Source organism: Girardinichthys multiradiatus, chromosome 10, assembly GCF_021462225.1.
Source record: "Girardinichthys multiradiatus isolate DD_20200921_A chromosome 10, DD_fGirMul_XY1, whole genome shotgun sequence".
NCBI lineage: Eukaryota > Metazoa > Chordata > Actinopteri > Cyprinodontiformes > Goodeidae > Girardinichthys > Girardinichthys multiradiatus.
Genome location: NC_061803.1, coordinates 22,990,698 through 23,014,519, shown reverse-complemented (window position 1 = coordinate 23,014,519; position 23,822 = coordinate 22,990,698). Strand labels below are relative to the sequence as shown.

The 23,822-nt window shown below is 38.6% G+C and overlaps 1 protein-coding gene across 5 annotated transcripts in view; it reads left to right on the top strand.

Moving 5' to 3' along the window:
* raraa (retinoic acid receptor, alpha a) overlaps nucleotides 1-23,822 on the top strand; it is a 220,678-nt gene that overhangs the window by 84,775 nt on the left and 112,081 nt on the right. For 4 of the 5 annotated variants that reach the window (XM_047376753.1, XM_047376751.1, XM_047376752.1 and 1 more), the window contains one exon: nucleotides 10,824-11,629. The exons of the other annotated variant lie outside the window; for it this stretch is intronic. In XM_047376753.1, coding sequence (XP_047232709.1) covers nucleotides 11,476-11,629 — 154 coding nt within the window. In that variant the 5' untranslated portion in view covers nucleotides 10,824-11,475. The remainder of the gene's footprint in view (nucleotides 1-10,823; nucleotides 11,630-23,822) is intronic. 5 annotated transcript variants of the gene reach the window in all.

Genomic DNA, 23,822 nt, shown 5'->3' with positions numbered 1-23,822 from the left:
CTGCTCTGTGTTGTGTTTACACTTTTACTCTTGCTTTAGTTGTCTGTAAGTTCACTTCTCCTCTAATTCAACATTGCCACACTGCAGGTTTTTCCACCTTCTTGTCCTTCTGTCATGTCCTATGAGCTACCCTTTTCTTTTTTTTCTGAAAGTGTAACCCCATCCCACCACACCCCTCTTACTTGGATCCCTTTTCTCATTTCTCCTCGGCTCTCTCCCTCTCACCTCTCCATTCTCTTCATATTTCATATTAAGCAATCTTTTCCATGGAGCCAGCTGTGTAAACAATAGGGACCAGCCCTTCATGTTTTCTCAGAAACAGAAAAAAACTGTATGGGGCAAGAAAAGAAAACCTAGATACTAGAAGCTTGCTGCATGCCATCGACATGATGATCTATGGCCCTTTGTCTCCCTCATCCCCTTTGAGCAAGAGTGAGATTCTCTGGGCAGATTTGTTGTTTTTTGTGTGTGTATGTGTGTGAGGGTCATGCATACAGGAGTGTGTTTATGCTGTTCATAAGAGCTTTCTGTTACCATAGTCTCCCGCAAATATTGACCGAGCCGAATAGCCACAGTGAGTAGCTCATAAGCAAACAGCATTACATTGTTGGCCAGATATGCTTGTAGTTTTGTCACCAAGTGCTCTCTGAGCAGAAAGAATTAAGCTTGCTCAGTGCCTTAAGTTCACAAGTTCTCCCCAATACTTCCTCTGATTTGTATGACCACAATTTGTATGACCACTGAAAATGAATCTCAGCTGTTTAGCTCATATTTAGGAGAATCTCTGCTCCTTAATGCATCTGCTTATCTGCTTATACTTCTAGGGACTGATTTTTTACTGCAATCCAAAAGGAGTAGACAAATAATGGTTTTCCTGTGATGGTGTTTGATTTTCAGATTTGGTTTGCAACTTCAGTTATGCATTTGCAAATTTGTCGTACAGAGTTAATGAGCATGACTTTGTGTTAGTGATGCATGAATCAGAATTGGGTGGCCGATTTCCAATCTCTGAGTTTTATAAAGCATTTTACCTGCTGATACCAAGCTCTCTTTAAGAGCTAAAATAGAAGAACAAAAATTCTTTCTGCAAGCTATCATTAATTCAGTATTATGAGCAGAGGGGATGTCACACCGTGTGTGTGATAGAGTGAAACAGGGTTTACCATTTTACATAAATAAAGACAAAATGGTTAGAGTTGTCATTTTAAACTGGCTTTAGCATCTTATTTTTATGATTAGCTCCGTCAGCATTGCCAAATCACCATTTTCAGTATGTGTCTGGATTCTTGTTACTTTAACCCTGAGATCTGCAAAGAGCTGCAAACAATTTCAAATCCAGCATGTTCCATGACAGGGATGGAAAGCTAAAACAGGACAAAACAGAGCAACTTTGCTGTGGTCCTTTCAGCCTTTCTATTATCTGCTTAGTCTTCCTCTCTCTTAATCTCTCACAGCTGCAATAAACTGAAGAAATGTCTCAACTTCTTATGTTGACATGAGACTGTTACACAACAACAATAACAATACTGTTTCGCATATCCTCTGACATAATTTTTAAACATCTTCAATATGCCGACAATAGCTTCGAGTCTTTTTCAGTCAGCGATAGCGTCCACGCCAAATAATTGAGTTGTTGTGGGTGTTTTTATGACCTGTATTACTTTAGGAATATGATTGAGAAACGATTTGAGTTTTGATCATTTTATAACCAGGTGGTCACTTATAAGGGCTGATGAAGTTGAAAATCATTGGGTTCTGGAAACCGACGGACATCTCTATACTTTAGTTTGCAGCAATAAGTGCAAAAATATACACTTCTTGAGGTTTGGATTGTGTGTTTATGGATGATGAATGGATGAATGCAGGTGAGCAGCTTGGTCCAGTTCCTCACTGACAGACTGATTCTGTGCTAGAGAAGCAGACACACACACTTGCAGTGCTCATCCTTGGGTTTATTTTTTGCAGGTGCAGTGCTTGCTGGCATTTGCGATAATTAAGGGCTGACCTTTCTGAGGTGAGCAGAAATGTCACCCTTGCCTGTTCCTCTGACAAGTGGATTCACCCAGCAAGGGGCCTTGGCAAAACGACTGAGGATTCTTACAACCTTGAATGTTCACTTAGCACCCTTTCGCCTTTTAGAGTCACATTCTTCGGCTGGCATTGAAAAGTAGCACCCACCTTTTGCTCTCTCATCCACAGACCATCAGACTGTTGTGACTCTGACCGTATCAGCACTATAAAGGAGGAAGAACCAATGAGCTGGAAGTTTGATGAGGTCAGATAGTTTGAAAAAAGTTATCTTAAGTTTTTGGACTTTAATAGACGAAAAAAAAAATTCTGTAAACTGTATCAGGAAGATTTTGCAAACCCAGAACAATATTTGATTGAAAACATTGCTCAGTATCACATGCTCTATGCTAATATTGTGATTGGGTAGCACTTAACTCACCCAGCAATGGCGTTAAAGATATTTGGCATCATTTGTTCAGATTCGTTTGGAGTTAATTTATCTTTCTGCTCCACAGCCTTTAAACATTAAGCATTATATAACTTTTTTATGATGGGAAAAGCAATATGACATTAAAATATCAAGAGTATGATACATATCACAGTTATATCTCCCATTGATTTGTAGCAATTGACATATGTTTCTTTTGATTTTTACTATTTTCAAGTTATTGAACTGTGATTAAAAATGTTTAGTAAAAGTAAAATAAATTTAGCAAAGCAAAGGTAATTTTAGTCAGATTGTAAAATTTTTGCCACTTCGTTTCAAGTACAATGGAAATTTTCGAAAGTTGGGTACTAAAGATTTGAAGCACGCTCAGACTCAGGCTGTTCTACCAAACTCTAAATGTTATTTAGAGTTTGGCAGAACTCTACTGAGAATTTTACTGAGATAGCGCTCAGTATATATTTTTCATAAACACAAGCATTAAACAGAGCAAAGGTATTGAAAAGAAAAAGGCAAGTTTTGAGCAATGTTCAAGACATTTAAAATGAGGAAAAAAGTTAACTCTTCATACAATTACATCATTCTATACTATTGTAATTATGTGTATTTCCGCGACACGCTTATTTCCATATGACTTTGACTTTAGGAGCGCTCTTAAGGTAAAACACCTAAATTGCTAATTCGTAAGGGTCAAATAAAAACGTAAACTGGCAATATAATAATGCAAATGTGAAGAAAAACATTTCAGATTTGATGATGCATATGTGCATAGAGCAATAGATTGTAATTTGCCCAATAATGATGCTACAATCCCTCTATTTTGGGAGATTTTCAACATGTCCTTCAGGTTCTACAATATCCTCATATTACCCACGGCTATTTTCAGCTCTCATGAACATGATATCTTTTGAATGGTTGCGGAAATCACCTCAGATTTGCGCTGATGAGAATTCCCTGGTCGGGTTCAAGCTCTTTGTGACTTCAAAATAAATTGGTCTTGACTGAAGTATGAATTTATGAATCCTGACAAAATCTCTCACTGATGCCTATATGGATAATGTGATGAAGGGGTGACATTTATGTGAAAAAGGTCAACTGTCAACTTCATGGTGACATCAGGATGTTTTGCAAAATCACTTTTCTGGTTCAGTTCACTACCACTCAGGGACAGAAGGAAACGTGGTGACTGTGTATCAGATTTGTTTATGTCATAAAACCTTATGTTTCCAGAAGGGCTTATAGCTGACATATCTCAAATGTTCCAGCTCTGGTCATCCAATTAGGTTTTGTTGACGAAGCACCAAACAAGTTGAAGCACATTCACTAAACAAATGACACAGATGTTTTCAATCATTGAGGTTTTTGAGGAAACAGTCTATATTTGGCCATGTTTTATTTGTTTTGCATGTGTTCTCAAACTGCTAAAAGATCAGGATTTAATTTTTTGCTTGTGTTTTGTATCTTAGCAGCCTTTTATTGCTGCCATGAACAAGTGTTTATGTATTTTAAACCATGTAATCAAAGCAAATACTCAGTTATGAATTACCCCGATGATGTCATGTGCTTGGGACCTGTCAAAAACCTTAATCTACCAAAAAAAAACTTTCACCTCTGAAAAGGACCTCTGGTCCTTACTTTAGGCGAAACCCACCCATCTTGCGCTAGTAATGTGCAGTAAATGCAACAAACTGAAAGCCCCCACCTTGAGGGCACAGGGATGATACACGTGTGATTGAGAGCATAACATTGGCACACTTTACTGAGCACACGCAAACGAGCCATGCGTGACTGCCCACTCCACCCGCTTGCTCAGCTACTTGCTGATATGTTTACTTCATACTGTGTAGATTGTGCGTGTTTTTGTGCAGCCATTTTTTTTCCCCCTGGAACATCTTGTCTCACTTCTGATGTACTGTATTTATCAACCCACGCTGAAGTCTTCATAAATATTTGAGAGTATTGCACTTGAGCAACTTCCATTTTATATGCCACTACATGGCCATAGTGGTTTGCGTCCGGAGGGTGACAATGATGTTTGAGTAAGGATATCCCCTCTGAGCTGGCATCTTCTTGCCAGCCTCATTGAAAGACAGTTCTGGAGTTTAAGCCATTTTTTGTAGTTGGTTGTTTTCCTAAAGCTTAAATGCTGGAATTCCAAGTCAAGTTGTATGAATACTAGGTGAAGAACTGTTTATGTTTTCCCACAATACTGCTACACAACTCTATGTATTTTGTAGGAATTTTGCATGCAAGAACAATACGCATCCTTTTGGAAATTTTTCACAAAACAATCTGAAGAACGCAACATGGATATGCATTCAGGCCTCGTGAGTCAATACTTTTTACAAGCACCTTTTTGAAGTATCTCTATTATATTTAGGTCTGGACTTTGACTAGGCCATTCTAACACGCATATGTGTTTTGATCGAAACCTTTCCATTGTAGCTCTGACTGTATGTTTAGGGTTGTTCTGCGGAGAGGTGAACCTCCATCCTAGTGTAAAGCCTCTAGCATTCTTGCTCTGTATTTAGCTTCATCCAGCTTCCTATCAAGTCTGACCAGCTTCCCTTTCCTGCCGTTGAACAACATCAAACACCATGATGCTGTCACCACCATGTTTTGCTGTGGGGAAGGTGTGTTCAGAGTAATGTTTAACATAGTTTTTTGGGAGATTGAAATACACACATTGTCCTATTCACTGATTCAGTGATTTCTAAAGATAGTTGATTTCAATAAGGGTTATCAGCATAAAGAGGACTAAACACAAACATTTACTATACTTTTTATATTTTATTATTCTAAAACAGCAGATACATTATTTTTGGCATAAATATGGCGACATAAAAAAATCTCATGTATTATTGCTTGTGCCAATGACACCAGCCGCTCCTGATATTTATAAGTGTTACCAGCAAGATAATTGTTAACGAGGAAATACACAGCATTCAAGTTAAGTGTGCATTAATGTTAGAGTGAAGAAACATATTTTAGGTCATTATAAAAACTAAATGTCTATTCTACTTCGCTCTCTGATCACCTTAACTTTGTTAATGTATCCCTCCACTGATCCGTGCGTGCACATACTGATCCACGTGTACATTCACATGTACACATCAGTGTTGTAGCAGAGTGCCTCTGTATGTCATGCATTGCATTTCCCGTCCCCTGTGGCTGTGTTTTGCGTGTTGTACGCTTGCCTGCCCTGACCTCACATTGCCATTTCCTGCCTTTTTTGATTATTAATTCAGTATTTGCTGTCATAACCAATCACAGGCTCTCATGCCCCACAACCTCTAACCTTTCATTCCCTCTGCCTGTTACATGCCAAAGAGAGTTAAGTCCAGATGACCCAGATTGTTTATTTTATTTTTCCTTCCACTGTAAGGGATCACATACGTTCCCTCAAGAGACACCCCTATCATCTTGCTTGTAAGCTGTTGAAATGAATTTTGGCAAGTGCTAAAAATCCGGTTTAAATCTTTAAAAAGAAAGACAATAATGATGTGACTCCAAGCCCTAGGGTCCCTTTACTTTTCTACCTCACTGCATTTTTGCTTACTTGGAAACTTCTTTCTTCCATCAATGTTTATTTTTATGATATAGACTTTAATTTGTCAGCTGTATATTAGGGGTTTTCTTTGTGTGCACATAAAATGACAGCAAGTGAAAAGCTTAGATATTATTATCATGCTTTTTTGTTTTATTTTCTTTGTCAGAGGTAAGGATTTTACATGCAGACCTGTAGTAAAAAGTCTTTGTAAATATATATATATATATATATATATTTGGCAATGATTTGTGTCTGAGTAAACAAATACATTCAGAGACGTACCTCCTACTGATTAAAGAGGAGAATCAGTCTTAATTTACTCATAAATACGGTGCAAATTTATAGTTTTATTTTGCTTGCATAGACTGCTGCAGAGTTATACTTACCTAAGACATTGGGACTTATGGCAGTAGACCTGGGCCAGTTATTAAGGTACACTGATTTTTTTAAAGTTATTGTTTTAAAGTTGTTAACATTTTAACATTTAACGTGCTTTTCAAGTACCAGACTAAGCAAGATTTTCCCAGGCTGTATGGGTCATACAGTGATTTCCCTCCTGCTGCCCAGTCCTAGTGTTTCACTTTTCTTTTGCTTACACCAAAGACAAATTAAGAAGTTTGGATATATTGTGATAAACAGCAAACGAGTGCCACCCATCTCACCTATAAGGTAACTCCGTTTTAAAACTACATTACAAACAGGATGTCATTTCAGCAACTGACTGCATTCTCACAACCAGAGCACACAGCATCACTAATTAACCAGCTGTCAGTTTTTTTTTTACTTGTTACTTTATAAAAAGCTTGAACAAAAAAAAGTCATAATAATCTGTACACTGCACTTGGAAACTGCTACCAAATTTAATTGGCTGACTATGAAATACCGGTAAATTTACTGAAGTTTGTCCTTACATGAGATTCTTATATTGGCCTGTATGTGTGGCAGCCATGTTGGATTTTGTAGTTGGAATTGGAAATAAAACATCTTCGGGGAGATCTCAGTTAGAGGTGCAATTATGATCATCATAGGAATATCAATGAGTGCAATTTCAGAGTTGCAAAGACAACTTGGTTGCAATATTTGGTTGGCCTTAAGGTGCCATACATTCAAACTCTGCTATTGCTTTTTAGGCCTTTTAATGTACCTTCACTACCTTGTAATGGCAAAACTTGATATGTGTCTTAGTAACCCACGTTTAAATCACTATCATCATTCATATACTCAGTGATTTGTTTATTCAAAGTTTTCATTGTGCAATTCTGTAAAAAATGCTGAACTCTGATTACAAATGAAGTCCCTTCTGGCAGAGGGATTAGACGACTACATTCTGCCCCATTACATCCCACAGACGTCCTTCAGCTTCTGGAAATGTTAAAATGCATCAGTGTCTTATTTTACCTATTAGTTTTAAACATTAAAAAACGTTTTAATAAGAGACCTTTGAAAAGGTCTTACGGAATTGATATTTGGAGATAGAAAAAGAATCATTGAGGCAGCTCTTTAATTCTAATCAGGTACCTTGATGTCACAAATAGAGAAAATATGCATGATAAAACAGTCCAAATATTTTTAATACAAATTTGGTAACTATAAGCTGTACAGTAAGTGACCTTGATGTAAAAGCCCTGAAACAACCGTAGTGGAACCAAAAATAGAAACTCATACGACATGCGGGCACTTTCTACTGCAATATTTCTTTCCCCAGCCTGACTGCTGTGAGTGCACCACAGCACAGGGACTTCTAATGTAACTGCATAATGGTGGGAGATGCCACCTATCATTCAAAGTTGCCCATTACGCTGGACACACTAGAACAGGGGTCCCAAACTAAAAGAGCAAGAGGACCACTACCTCCATCATCCAAACGCTTTAGGGTCTGAACATTTTAAATCAACTGACAAATATATGTTCTTTCAGTTTTAATTCACATTTAATTAACAATAGTTTTTGTTTTTTTAACTACTGATCAATTATTCATATGCCCATGAAATCATCTGCTGAACAGAAATGTGCAATTCAATTTAAGTACCAATATTAAACGCACTTTGAATGGCTCAGTCGAGCTGGGTCAGTACATCTTGGTATAAAGTTCTGCTCTCCTTGTTGTGCTTGTGACAGGCATGGCAATTTGCTTAACCTTTTCCTTAAGTTGGTCTTTTCCATCTAAAAGTGTTTCTGCCACAGCTTCCATGCACTCTTTGATCATTTCCCAGTCAATGAAAGGCTTTTTGTGTTTTCCTAAAATCCACGGTACTCACAGTGAACACTTGTATGCTCACTGTTGTGCTGTAAGAGACTGTGTTATCAGCCGAGTAGCTCGCTCATACTGTCCTCTTGTTTTATTTATTCTCCTTGTCCTACAGTCAGACCCAGGCGGATAGCTTTGGTTGAAGTTCTTATGTTTGGTTTAATAATGTCTCTCTAGATTTCCATTCTAAGTCCAAATGATTCAAAATATATAAGGCAGCCTTACACCTGACTAAAGTTAAAAGGAAAGTGGATGCTTCGGTCCATTCACCTTTAATTGTGTGATGTTCATAGTCCACATTACGTATTTTTGACAAAGCCATCTTCTCATCTGTGTACCACCTAGTCATTGTACTGTCAGCAAGCATGAGCTCCCAAGCTAGTAACTTACTGACGGCTGGAGGCGTCGGGTACCGTACCAAGCAGAGAGAGACTGAGAGGCCTGGTCAGACATCAGAAGCGGGAGGAATAAATTGTCTATATCTACATAGTAAATGAGAAAATGCTTTGTGGTCCGGACAAATGCTCTCTGGGTCCAGATTTGGACTGGAGTCCGGGGTTTGGGGACCCCTGACTAAGGGGAAGGCGTCCCAGTTTCAGCCTGTGGGTCATTCTCCTTCTCAGTGTAGAGCCTCTGACCCAATATAGTGCCTTGTGATAGTTCCATTTTGACATTTTGTCTTTTACAGCAGCAAATCTAAAATTGTTTTACAGAAATTGGAATTTCTAGCTAGCATCGTGTTGTGGGGATGCTTTTCTTTAGTATGAACATGGAAGCTGGTCAGAGTTGATTGGGAGATAAATACAGGATAATCCTGGAGAAAAACCTGTTAGAGTCTGTAGAACATTTGGAAGTGGGAAGCTCCCATCCAGTAGGATAACAACCCTAAATAAACAGCCAGATCTACAATGGACTGGTAAAGATCAAAGCATCACAAGTTAGAATGACTGAAAGTCCAGACTTAAATCCAATCATTTTACAAGGAACCTGTTTTAAATAAACACACAAGATTTTGAAGGAGTCAGTAGTAAAAAAAATGAGTTGAAAAAGGATAATAGCAATAAAACATTCTACTCCAGCCATCCTGTGAAGCTTTGTCTGTTTTCTTTAAAAAATGTTTAAGTCCATACTTTCTAGCTGTATAATAATGCTTCAACCCCACAATCATACAATAGTTTTCTGCTTCTCAATCAGATAAGATTCCAGTAAAATAGATCGAAGTTTGTGGTTGTAATGTGACAAAAAGTGAAAAAGGTACATAAAGGATATGAATACTTTTGCAAGACAACTGCACATCAGGCCTTATGTGCCTTCAGTGAGTATGCTTGTTCATGGTGATGCATTTAATATCATGGCACAAATTTGCAGTAAGGACTCTATCAAGGCAATGTTTTTTGACATTAATAGTTGTTTTATGTTCTAGTCTCAGATATAACACCTTAACACTAATATATTTCTTCCTTTCATCAAACATTTCCTAAACAAAGCACACAGGAGGTGAATGTGGGAAAGTGACCTGCTAAAGCTTTGAGATATGAGCAAATTAATAACGAGGCAAATGGAATGCAAATCCTATAAAATGAGCTCAGTCAGACCTCTCTGAACTAAACCGCATCCTCATTCAGTGTGAACCGGGAATTTATAACAAAATGTAATTTCCTCTTATGATGGACTAAAGCTCAAAGCGTTTCTGTAGTATTTTCCACCTGTCTGCTTCCCTCTCACTTGTCATACCCCGGTGCTTTATTAGCACCATACAAGTGGGAACAGGCACGCAAACATGTCTGACCTGACTCATCCTGCTCTACAGGAGTTCATCTGTGATGTCCCAATGTCATTTATGCTAGAGTGCCACATTCCTGAGTACCTGGGCTCATGAAAAGAGACATCCCTCCTGCTTTTCTCTGTGAGCTCTTGAGTTTCACAGCTGTGGACTGCTTCTGTTCCTCATAAAGAGGTTGTTACAGTAAAAAGAAAATTAGCTTGTGTTTCAGCAAGCTGTTTGGAAGAAAAGCTTGTCTTACATCCTTGGATATACTAACATTACTAACATACTGTGTTCTGGTAATTGTATTCCTTGGTTGTGTAGATGTCAGTACCCCTGCATCGTGCTCCCACTTTTTGTTGTGATCACAGATCTGTTTTGTTCGCATCCTGCTCTTAATTCTGAAGCCAAACTCCACAGTGGGAATCTCTAGCGGTTCCCAAAACGGCGCCTTGGGTCTCACCTTCTGCAACGGGGGTAATTAGCAAAGTTTGCCTTTGTGTTGCTGTCTTCGTTTGTGTTTTGGCTCGCCCACCACAGTGTTTGTAGCCTGTCACCATTAATGAGCATACGTACAAGCCCACAGAGCTGCAAGGAGACATCACACACCTCCAACTTTAACACTCCATTAGATAATTAAGGAGGATGGGCTGTTTTTGTAACATTTCAGCTGAGACTTTACCATTAATTAGCATTGGAAGAAAGGAAAGGTTTTGCTCAAACACTTTACTACAAAGGGATGTGATCTCTACCTCTGTCACTGAGGGACTAAATGATCTCTCCTCTGTTTTCTTTTACTTTCTAGGGAAAAGCTTTGCAACCAAAGAGGAGGCCCGACTAAGGAGAGCAATTCTTTCATGGCATCATGTGATCTGCACATTCCCTTGATGAGCTGTACAGTGGAGGAGTGAATCTACACGCTTGTGAAAGCATCCCAACCACTAGCAACCCCCTATCAGCACCATCTCAACTCCTGTGTGCTGTCATCAAAGTCTCGTCTTCGTGAATCAACTTGCCTCTTTTCACTGCCTTCGTCTTACAGAAAAAGAATTGCTAGGCTGCTTCCATGCCCCTCCAACGCCTCCTGCAAATAAGCCCATTCAGCTTGTTGAACAATACGTGAAAGAGGAGGCATTAAAGACCTTTTTATTTTTTCTGCTGTGTGTGTGTGTCTTTTTTATCTTTTTGTCCACAGTAAGTCAGCCCTGAAGACGCACATACGCATACTGACAAAACAAACAGCATTTTTTGTCCTGGTGACATCTACAGGGAGAGTTTTCTGAACCTTTTTAACCTTGAGAAGATTATTTTACACATTTTACCTGGCAGTCTTTTGGAATATCTACTAACTGAGCTTGTCTATGGGGGTTTAAGTCATCCCGGACTCCTCTTTGGCCCAGCCACATCTTGTTAAGGGGTTTATTTTATCACTGAGCTCTGTTTGAGAGCAAGCCACCATGGCCGGGAAGGGCAACCCGGTGCCAGGCGGACACCTAAATGGCTTCCCCATGCCCGCCTACTCCTACTTCTTCCCCCACATGTTGGGCAGCATTTCGCCTCCAGCTCTGTCAGGACTTCCCATGAGTGGATACAGCACCCCCTCTCCAGCAAGTAAGTTAACTTTTCTTCCTGTTTTTTTTTTTTTTGTTTTAGTATGCCCATTGGTAGTTTTATGTTTCGGTTGCGTTTTACAGTCTACAGCGCAAGTCGCTACTTGAATGCCACAGCAGTTGTTGAAGATTTACTTTTTCAGTGTGTGTGTGTGTGTGTGTGTGTGTGTGTGTGTGTGTGTGTGTGTAGAGGTGTTCATAGTGCCTTACAAAAGCATTTGTACTCCATTTATTATTTTGTCACATAATCACAAAATGTCAATGTATTTTATCGGGATTTCATGTGAAAGACCAACTCAGAGAAGTTTATAATGCAAAGTGGAAGAAAAAGCATAAAATAGTTTTCAGGTTTTTTTTCTGCAAGAAAAGTCGAAAAAATGTTGCATGCATTTGTTATCAGCTCCTCTGAGCTAATACCTTGTAGAATTATCTTTTGCAGTCTTTTGGGTATGTCTCTACTAGGTTTACACTAATGAAAATGGTTCCTTGCAAAAATAGTTCAGTTAGATTGGACAATAATTTTCTGTGAACATTCACAGAATGTTGTTGGAGTTTTGGGAAGGGCTATGTTGTTGTTTGTTGCTGTTCTGCTCCTTACAGCGTAACACTGGGAGTCTTATAACCTGATATCAACAGTTTTATTAGCAGAGCCATGGACCCAGTTAACTAGCCTGCACTCTGCTCCTCAACAGACTTGTTGATGTAATCTCTTAACTTGTCAACTGAACTTTCCAAAAAGCAGTAACTTAATAGAATCGGTGGCACCTTTAGTTTTGATGTCATGACTTTCCAAAAAGCCAATCTTCTGTCATGTGAACAAGAGCCACGTGTGTAGCAATCTATAATGTAATAATATGTAATAATTTGACCGATTTTATATGTTATAAGACCAATAATATTATAACTTCCCAATTGTGTTATAAAGTTTTTGAGACAAAAATGTGACATTTTATCGATTGCGTTATAAGTGACATTCAAGGAAGCCCTCAGACCATATTCAAACCCAGGACCTGCTTGCTGCAACCAGCATCAATATACTTTGATCTAAACTGTTCCATTGAAGCTCTGGCTGCATGTTTAGGATCATTGACCTGCTGGAAGGTGAACCTCTGCCCAAGCCTATAGTGCTTTGCTTCCTCTAACAGGTTTTCTATCAGGTTTGATGTAACTCCATCTATTTTCCTACCAACTCTGACCAGCTCCTCTTTTCTTTTTTCTTTTTGTTTGATATTTTTTCGGCACTAGTGGCCTTTATTTTTACGTTTTTGACAGTAAGCAGACAGGAAAGAGGGGTAGAGAGAGGGGGAGACATTCGGCAAATGTTGCTGGGTCCGGGACTCGAACCCAGGACGGCCACTTCGAGGACCATAGCTTCTGCATATGGTCGCACGCATAATCCCTACACCATCAGCGCCGCGCCCCACCAGCTCCTCTATTCCTGCTGAGGAAAAGCAATGATTCACCAAGGAAATGGGCGGTTCCGGGTGATGTGCAGTGCTAGTTTTTTACCACACATGTTTTGCATCTAGGCCAAAAACGTTGGTCTCATCTGACCAGAGCTCCTTCGTCCAGAAGATTTCGGTGTTTCCTTAATAGCTTGTAGCAAACTGTAAACAAAGGCTTCTTCTGGCTTTCTTGCTTTAAAAGGCAAAATCTGTGGAAACCTGTTAACAGATTCTCCCACCTTAGCTTTGGATCTCTGCACCCGATCTGCCTGCTGTGTTCTTTGATAACCATAATACTGTTTGTTCACTATTGTTCTCTAACAAACCTCTGATGCCTTCACAGAACAGATGAATTTATACAAAGCTATATTGCACACTTGTAACTGCATTTACTAATTAGGTGATAGCTGGATGCACTGGATTTTATTTGGGGGTATTTCAGTGTTCATTTGTAAAATACAAAACAAAAACAAAATTAACAATCAAGCACTGCATTGCATTGGTCACATAAAATTCTAATAAAATACTTCAAAATACATAAAAAAATGTGATTAAGTCCAGGGAGGCATGGATAGTTTAGTACGGCACTGTGTGCCTTTGAGCCTGCTGGTGAAAGAACACTTTGATCTCATCCGGTTCACTACATTCCTGTTTTGAAAGATGTGTGTGTCGGTAAACAGTGAGAGGCACACAAACACGCAGAACTGCGTCGCCTCCAGTGCTGTCTTTAACACATGGAAATTTCAGCAGAGATCACAAGGAAATGAGGCAGGACAGTCAGACAAGCACATTGTTTGTTTGGGGAACACAAGTTTGGCAAGTGGTCCTAAAAAAACTTCACAAATACTGTCATTGTGGCTGATAGTCACGCAACAGCTCCTTTCACACAGGCTGTGAAAGCTTTAGAATTGACTTGCCAAAATGTCAAACCTGGTGAAGAGTTCATCTTTCATAAGAGAAAACAAACTTTTCTGTTGTGCATATGTAGAGAATCTATTAGTCTCCTTGAAATAAGTGTTATATTAACACATTAACATTTAATTTAACACCTCTGAGCAGAAGATGGATGCGATGTTAATTTTTGATTATTCTTGTAGGATTGTTAAACAGTTACGCTGCTGCAGAGTCTTACCAGTACATCATCTTTCCAAGTGTGATGAAATGCAAAAACAATAGATAAAGTGGAGCAGGGGTTCTGAAACTTTTTACAACTACCACCTCAGTCAAGTTTTCCAGGGACAGAGTAATACATTGACAGTAGTTTACTTTGCTAATAGTAGTTAGCCGGGTTACTGAGCATATTAATTACCTAATTCCTCTTGTTTTTGAATTTGGAACAAGCTTAAATTGAGTTTGCTGTCATTCCCCAGATACAAGTTCCCATTTATTGAAGAAAGAGTTCAGGATTTTTCAAGCAAGGTTATATTAAATGTTTATAAGCAGGTAATGTCATACCTGCAGCAAATAACTTGCTGGGTGTCCTAATTTAGTATAATTACACCGTTGTGACTCCTGGAACATGAATTTTAAAAGATGTGTACCACCAATGATCTTCCTGTGGGACACAAGTGCTGAGAACATAATACGAGAAATGTTCAAGTCACAGTAACTGAAAAGTCAAATGTCAAATTTTTTTGGAGGGAAAGTCAATACAATGTTGTTGTTTTTTGTACTTCCTTACTTTTCTAATGGGTAGTTACTAGACCGAAGATGCTTCACATTTTTTTGTCTCAGTGTGTGTTTTCCGCAGGAAGATCGTTGTTGAAGCACTGTCTTTGGCCACAGTTTCCTGCTTCAGTTCATCCCGGGAGTGTGTGTGAAATATTCTTCACTACACTTCTATTTACAGAAGTTTCACTTGAACATTTTAATCTTTTGCTTAAGGTCTACATCAGTTATTTAGTTTAAAATATAAACTTACAAGTAATTAATATCAACCTTTTTTCCTACAGCTGTCCCCTACCATTATCCAAGGGGGGCCCCCACCCTGCCTACAAGACTGACCTAGCTTGGCTGTGGGAGGTCAAATAATCCCCCCAGCTCCATAAGACTGAGCTTGGTTAAAATATATATATATATATATATATATATGCGACTGGCCCTGTCAACACCCCAGTGGTGCTTGCACCACATATTGAAGCCAATATGGAGCCAGTGAAGCAGGATTTAAAGATACAAATATGGTTAGATTGTGTGAATTGGAGCTGACAGATGTGTCCCTACTATTACAGGTTCACAGAAGGTCACTGTATTGATTGATTTTATTTTCATTTTGTATCTGCTGGTGCTTGCATGTTCAGCCATAGTTGAGGGAAGTGAGGAAGTGAAGAACAGTTGGTGCCCAGCCCTATCACTCTTACTTCCCAAAATACCAAATACCCGATCTCACTGACAAAGACTGGAACTCCCGTCGGATTCCTCTTTTCACACTGTCACGAGCGCTCCATATATTTGTGTGTTTGTCTTTGTGCATATCCAGCAGTGTCTGCCTTGCAGGGAGGCAAGATTTCTTCCCTTTTGCCTGGACAAGCATTTCCTGTCTGTAAACACTGGAGAGCCAGGGACACCACGGTTTCCTGACATGCACGAGTGAACACTCACACTGCACACATGCAAAACATAAACACAATCTTTGCCCTTCATGCTGGCTCACTTTCTCTCACTCTAGTTCCTCCTCACATGCGAATAACTGCTGGCACAATTCACAACTTCTCTCTCTCTCTCACACACGCACGCAGCAATCGAAACACGCTCCTTCTTCCTTGTCTTCTTATGTTAACTGCAACAAAGTTCTATCAACCCTTCCTTTTCCTCTTCCTGTTCCAGATTGTATCTCTCTTGCTTGGAGATCTACTGGGCTGGCACCTTACCTGGTGATTTAAAAGCACTCTATGTGGAACCCACTCTACCTTTAATTCACCACAGTGACAAATACCGGTTTGTGACAAAACATGTAATTCACAAAACTTAAAAGTGTGGTTATAATCCAGACTAGCTTTCACCAGCACTGCCCTTTTTTCACCAACTATGCTACAAGTTTACTTTGAACTGGTGAATTGTGCAGTGCCTGTGTAAAACAAAGAAGCGCTAAATGGAAGCAGTTGGAAGTCTCCCCTTTCTACACAAAATCATTCTGTTTTACTCATAAAGGTTTAACTGTAATGCAGTAATTTAGTTGAAATATTATTTTATTGAAACCTTCTATCAACCAATTCAAAATCTAAAGTCATCAAGCTAATGCTTCACATGTAGTGGTTTGGAGGAAAATTAAATCGCTGATATATAATCTTTTGTTTAATTGGCTCAAACACTGGGAGAAATAACTCACTACTGCAACTAATTATCTTTGGTATACATGCAAACATATTTTGAGAGTACAGCAGCTGCCGTTGACTTGGTGGACTGGCAGCTGTCTTTGCCTTGCCTGACTTTCCTTCTCCATCAATTTTAAGTCATTTTCGAGATTTTAATTGTTTCATAATCCTGGGGTAGCCATGTTTCAAATAGACTCTTGGTGTTTGGTGTGTGAGGAGACATCCGTTCTCTTCACCCATTTACTTTCATTTATATTATCCTCTTTTTTTAGTATAGTAAGGATAGTAAGAGTGCTATGTACCTTTGTGTTTTGCCAGTAAGTGGCTAAATAGAGACGCAGCTCCAAAGACTCTCCTAAAACAGCTGTTTTAAATCACTTATCTGCTTTAAAAAAAACTGTGGAAGTTCTGATTATGATTTATTTTTGTTTCCTAATTTAAAGATTTAGTTTATGTCTGTAAAATATGATGAAAGTTTAACAGGGTCTTAAAAATGGTGAAAACATTGAACACACTTTGAGGGCCAGTCGTTGCAAATTGTTTATACTCTGAGTACTTATTAAAACCTCCATTTGTTGATCTCCTTATCTGTCCTCACGCTCCTACTTCACCTCTCTCTCTAAGCTGTTGACCTCCTCTATCTCAGCCTCTTTCAACAAACCACAGTAGACCAATTATTTAGACCAAGCCAAGCAGAAGGGTTAATCTAGCCCTAAAATGCTCTGTTTTCTGTCTGTCTTGAACCCCAGCCTCCTGGGTTATGTCTTCACATCACATTATCTGAGAATCAACGGGTTAGGGTACTCACTGGAGCAGATCAGCTAAAGATATTGATATTACATTCATTGCCTGCAGCTTTATTAGTTAGCTGAATATTATCACTGAATTGATTACACTCATAGACCTGTAAACATGCATGCTGCAGTGCTTTCTCTTTTTTTTTCCAGAATATGTTTATTGATGTTTTATGCTTTTTATAAGAACCTAATAACAACCTTGGCCTAAGGTTTGTTTTTTTCCAAAACAAGGCTATACATTTTTTGGTATTAAGCAAGCTGAGATTTATAAAAAAAATCTGCTCATATTTAGTATAGTTGTGTTTCTCTGGATACAAGCCAAGCAAAAAATATTTTGGTTCTACTATTATTTGTTGGAGATTTATATTCTGTATAATCTCTCTTGCGTTGTCCCTAAAGAGTGCAATTTCTATATAATGCCACATGCATTGAACCAGTGTTCCGTTATATTCTTTACATTTCTGTCACACATCAGGTATGTTTCCATTATATCGGTTAAGTTCCACTGGTGTCACATATGTCCGCATTAACCATTTAAATTGGCTCACTTTAGGACATGTGTTTATGGATAGTTTATGAACAAAATGCATCTTGCCAATCTTCCTCTGAAATCTGTAGAGACAAATTATCTTTCCAAGTTTGTCAAAAAAAACTTTCAGAGACATGCGACATGGTGAAGAGATAATTCCTTTCTCTCTACTATCTTTAAGCAGCATTTCCTCCAAAACTGAATAGGCATGTTTTGTCAACTCATTATTTTGAATTGCCACGATAGGTAAAGGTAACTGAAGAATTGTTTTAAGTGATATTTGTCTTGTAATTCCTGAAAAGACATAAGTATATCTGATCCTGGAAAATAAACACCCTGAATCATTCCGAGACCTGGGTTGCCCCATGTTGGACTAAATACAGATGGAGAATGTGGCTCCTTCAAAAGCCTCTTTACATCACTCAATACTCCTATAATATTTTCAAAGATTTGACGCGTGTCTATAGCGTTTTTGACCCTCGATTAACTTCTGACTTGAACTTGAACAACCTTAGGCGTTGGACGCCTTTTTGATGCTCAAATCGCGTTTGGTCTGAACGCATCATGACCATGTATGGAGAAGTTGTGAAAAAAACTGCAATACGCCTTCATTCTAGCAGATGGCTTTACTCCTTTACTCTGTTTGAAAGCTAATAAATAATTTTTTGTATGTCGACAGATAAATAATAAATGATGAGCAGCTTTAGAGTTATACAGTTTATTAATTCCTTCCATTATCCCATTAGTTGCTCTGGATCCGTAAGCAGAAGAATTTTAAATAATTTTACATTTAATTTTTACCAACCTGCATCTGGCCAGAGTTGTTGCTTTACAACTACATGATTTATTTATATAACTACTACACAGTGATCAATACTCTTATTTTTATTTTATTATCATCAGGTAAAGTCATATCGGATATCTATAGAACATATTTTTTGTAAAAATTTTATTTATTAGACTAAAAAAACTGAAAATCAGTCCAGATGTACAGGGAATTATACCATGACAGTCTAATCATAAGCAAATATTTATATAAAGCAGAAGATGCCCAGTTAGCTTTGCAGCCAGACCAGCCTTTAAGCGGACCTCCACTGCTCTGAGAACTCAAATAAAACACTTAAAAGTAGGCTCATTCTTGATGAAACTGACTGTACACATTAAATTTTGAGGTCTACATTCTTGCTTAAAAACATCTTAAAGCTAATTTGTGTGACAAATTAATGGTATAAAAATGATTAATTTGTATAGCAACCTCTACCATTACTGCAGCTGGTGCCAAACCTCGCTGTACATAACCCGGCCCCTTTAACAAATCCCGTGGAAAGCTGAAAAGGCCTACTTCAGTGTCACCATCTAACTGTGAAAGTAAAGCCTCAGGAAAGTGAAATTACCCTGGTAAATTTGTAGCGAAATGTGACCTGGGCTTTACAAATCCTGGGGCTTTCTACAGGCAATGGAGAAAATGTCTCCTGCCCCATAATTTGTTCATAATCTGTTTTACCTTTTGGAGGCATTGCAGACCTCTGCAGTTCCAAAGGATAAAATTAGGCTGTATTCCTTGAGACAACATTTATGAAAATAAAAATTACCAGGTTGCTTTGAGCAATAAGATTATCCTCGTTTATAGGCAGTAGGAGCCAGGATGACAAAACGAACATCCAACATTCTAATCTAAAACAAAACCCATCTCCACACCCCTTCCTCACATAAGTAAGCACCTCTCCCCAAACTTTTGGTCTCCCGTTATTGCTGAGATCAGGCCAGACCAGTAATGATTGGTCAAACCGCTCTCCTAGTCCTGACCTACTCTAAGTACTACTGCTACTACAATAATGTAAGAAATATTTGCTCCTGTTCAAACCCTTTAACTCACAGATTGCTGTAGAATGGTATCATCTTAATCTTTCACAAAATTAGATGACAAGTTGTCATTGTTATATAGCGTAATACCTTGTTAACATTGTAACACGTGCTTCAGATAATGGGCCCACAAACCTAAGAATTAAAAGTATACCAGGCCAGCAATCAAGTAAAAGTAGATCTTTGGATCCACATTAGCTGTTATATTCTACCTACAGCAAGTCACAAATCACATTAATATCAACCCATGTTTATGTGTCTGCTTCTTTTGATTCTTCCTTCATTTTCCTGAGAAATACTTGTGCCTTCGCTAGGGTTTTGAATAAAAAAGTTTTACTCCTGTGAGTCCACAGCAGGGTTGCAGGATTGCTTTATATTACTAAATATGCATATTACATGCAAACTCAAACACACAAATGCTTTCACTGCTTTCATCTTTTAAACTCTACTCATGTGAAGATGAAGGTGAACTGTTCATAAATAGTATTGATAAAAATTCTTATTATCACAAAGCTTTCTGCTGTCCATCAAGCTGGTCTAACATTTAGCTAATTGACTAGGAGAGTGTTCTTCAGGATGTTAAATAATGAAGCCTGCTTGCTACCTGCTGCCACAGTAGACTAATTGTCTTTTACTCACAGAGGCCGCTTGTTTTACCAAGCACAGTAATTGTTTGCTACAGGCGCATTTCCTCAGCCAGCTGCCACATGAGCACCATCTCTGTTGTCTTATTAAGAGGTAAAATGACATTTATGAATGTAGTACTGTGCCAGGAGAAATATCTTGTTTTCAGACTCCAGCAAAGCTTGTGTTTGTGTCCATGTGCTATCTGTCCCATTAAGCAGCCTGAGGTCGAATGTACTGACCGTGGGTAAATATGGATATGGTAATGTCAGGCAGAGGAAGTGTGCTGCTTTGCAGATGGACAGGTGGGTCCCCCTGCCTTGGTGGTCTGCAGGATTCAAGGGGGCATGTCAGTAAAAAAACAAAAACACACACTCGTTTTTTTACTTCTAAAACAACATGTTTGGTAGAGGAAAACATGATACAAATTAAGAGAATTTTCATTTTGCTACCTATTGGGTGGGTGTATTGCACACTTGTTTTTTATTAACTGAAGCATCTTTGCTATCAGATTACCAAGTGCCAGAATGCATTGAGCATCTTCAGAAATCCTAACACACTCCAGCCTTTCTGGGGAGCTGGTTGTCGTCATTGGGAGGTTACTAGAGGAGTGCCAAATTCTGCGACTAGTAAACATGGAGTATAAGACATTCCCTTCACTGAAGCATAGCACTTTACCACTAACTTAATGACCTTATTAATTCATTGCTTTGCAGTGGGAGGCTGAAAAATACTAACATGTGAACCTTGGTAATTGTAAATGTTCAACAAAGCAGCTCTTCACTCATGCCCATCTTAATTATTGACATATTTCAGCTTTTGTGAGTATAAAACTACTTTACAAGTGTTTTTTACATCGACTGAAGTACGTTACATAGTTTCTGCACACGTATTTATGAGACCACTTTATTTTAACCTTATTTATCCATCATGGTAAGTAGAGCAACCTGGAACATTTATTTTTGGCAGATTTGTTTTTCTACTGGTATTGGAATAATGCAAATATAGTTCAGGTGTGAAGTTTACATACACATCATATCTTTATTTTAACCTTTTTCTTTATAATAATACTAAACAACAATAATTATACTAAACAACTGCATTGCAATTGTATGTTGTTTAAAATGCCAACACTGGTCCAACCTAATTCCACCTCTCTATTCAAAACTGGGAGTTTTGAATAGAGAGTTTGTTTTAGTAAGTACATTTTTTAGTAGGTTTGGGGTTGCGGCTCTGGTAAGGCAATTCCAGAAGCTTAATGTTAGTATTTTGTAGTCTAAAACTGGTTTTGATCTGTGTTCGGTATTTTTGTCCTCTTGGAACATCGAGTTGTGTCCACCTTTTTTCTTTTAGGTTGTTATACAGTTCACGCATTGACCTTTTCATTGTGTACTAATTGCCACACCATTATCGTGTTAGTCAATAACCTCCCAGAGTAGATGCCTCCTCTGCCATGTACTGCAAAAAAACAAGGTCATTAAGGTATTTTTACTCATGAACACCTGAGATGTTTTGGAGGATTTGCCCGGACAATTTGCCCCAACCTGTTTCCGCTGGTTTTGTTCGTATGCGTTCTGGAAGATATTGCTTTTTCATTACAGCTCATTGAGCTGGCTGTATGACCTTGCTGATGACTGTTTCTTGTGATGATATCGGTGCCGTGCGTGCTTGAATGTTTCTATTATATTCAAGTTTCTATACTATATATAAGTGACTAGAGAATGACATGCAGGTCAGCATCCCCACTCACTTAGTCTCAGTTAATGGCCTGGAAGAAGCTTCAGTAAACAGGTATTCGACCATTAAGTACATAAACTGTGTGCATGTGTCTTTCATTGTTCACCCATTTTTGTTTTGTTACTGAAAGTGAGTGGCCTTTAGTGTTTTATTGAGGCCTAAAGTCCATACAGCTCTAACCCATTACAAGAGATGCACTGAGAAATTTGCTGTTGACCAGAATCTGAATATTTTCGCTTTCCTGGGTCTGACTGGTGACCAGCCAGACACTCAAAAATCTATTTCCAATCATCAAATGCATTATACCTAAGCAAATATCAAGTCACACCAACAACACTCTTTGGTTGTTACTGTAGGAATAAGGCTCAAACTCAGGTATTTTCAGTGTGGCAGATATTTATAAATGACAGCAGAGGAAACACTTCTAACATATGCTAGAAGCTATTTAAAAGGAAAAAATTGTTTATGACTTGTCAAGACATGTCAGCAGTTCATTAAGGCTGCACAAAAGCAGGAGAGAGCAAGACTTTCAGAAGGTAATAGTACTGTAAAGTTGCTCTTTTTTAAGTACTATTAGTATAATAGTTTTTTTACAATGGTGGCTGCACTGATCTCTAAGATGCTAATGATAGTTTAAAATGTTGATTCTAACATAATTTTGTCTTTGTTCTAAAATATTAGCGTTAGCATTTCAAGAATTTCTCTCTAGCATAATTAAAAACCTTTTATTGACTACTCATGGCAGAAAATATATTTTAAATGCTGTTCTTGTATCTCTTTATATTAGTTTGTCAGGTGAAATTCAGATCGATTATAATCTGCATCAGTAGATCAAAGCTTTCATAATCGGAAAGTGACCTAAAATATTTGATCTCTGCTTTGTATGCATGTCTTTCCTCATTTTTGTTATTGTCTGAGAATCGCCATTGGTTATTTTTTTGAAGCTCAAAGTCCTTATGGCTCTTACTCGTTATGATAGCAGTAAGGTGGTAATGGAAGGTGTCTGTTTTATCTAATTTATAGAATACTGTGGGAAAAGTGTGACAGAGAGCACTGGAAGCATTCGGTACTGATGTGACAAGAGTGTGAGCAGACACACACACAGACACGAGCTTTGGCAGCAGCGATGCCATGAACCATCCTCATATGCCAAAATACCAATGAGCTCCACTGACAGTCTCCTCTCCTCTTTTCTAGCTTCTGTTCTTCTCTTGGTTTTCAGTTTTCTTTCCTCCTTCCATCATACTATTCTGCATTCATCTTTCTTTTATCTTACCTGGAGACCCCAAGTCTCCTTATAACTCACTCTGTGTTATTCCCCTTCTCTACTGAACCTCTCTTTTTCCTTAAGGGTACTTGACAAGGCTATTAATACAATGGCTCCAATTTATTTGCAGCCTATTAATTTCCATTTGCTTTGAGGAGACCCTTGGCCAAAATCCCTGCCCACAGTGCTCAATCCCAGCAAGTAGCTTGGCAAATGTGGTCCACCCTCCCTTTTTCTCCCTTCTTTATCTCTTCCTCTGTCCTCCATTCTTTTTTTCCTCTTCTCACTCACATTCTTTCCCTCTACAGGTTTTTCCTTCCATGACCGCTTATGCAAATAGAGGCCCTCCTTTTCAAGGAGCTGTCTCTCCGTAATCCAATGGATAGCTCCATTGCCTCGGCTCTTCACTCTCACAGCAAGAGAGAGAGAATCACCTACTCTGTCAGTAATACAAGGACACATGCTATCTCTCATAAACATTCTCCGATCGACACGGACCTATGCACACACACACACACACACACACACACACAGTAGACAGTATGCCCTTCTCTGCAACAGGGGTGTTATATTTTGAGCACCCAGCGCTATAAGCGGTGGTTGGGCCATAACGACTTA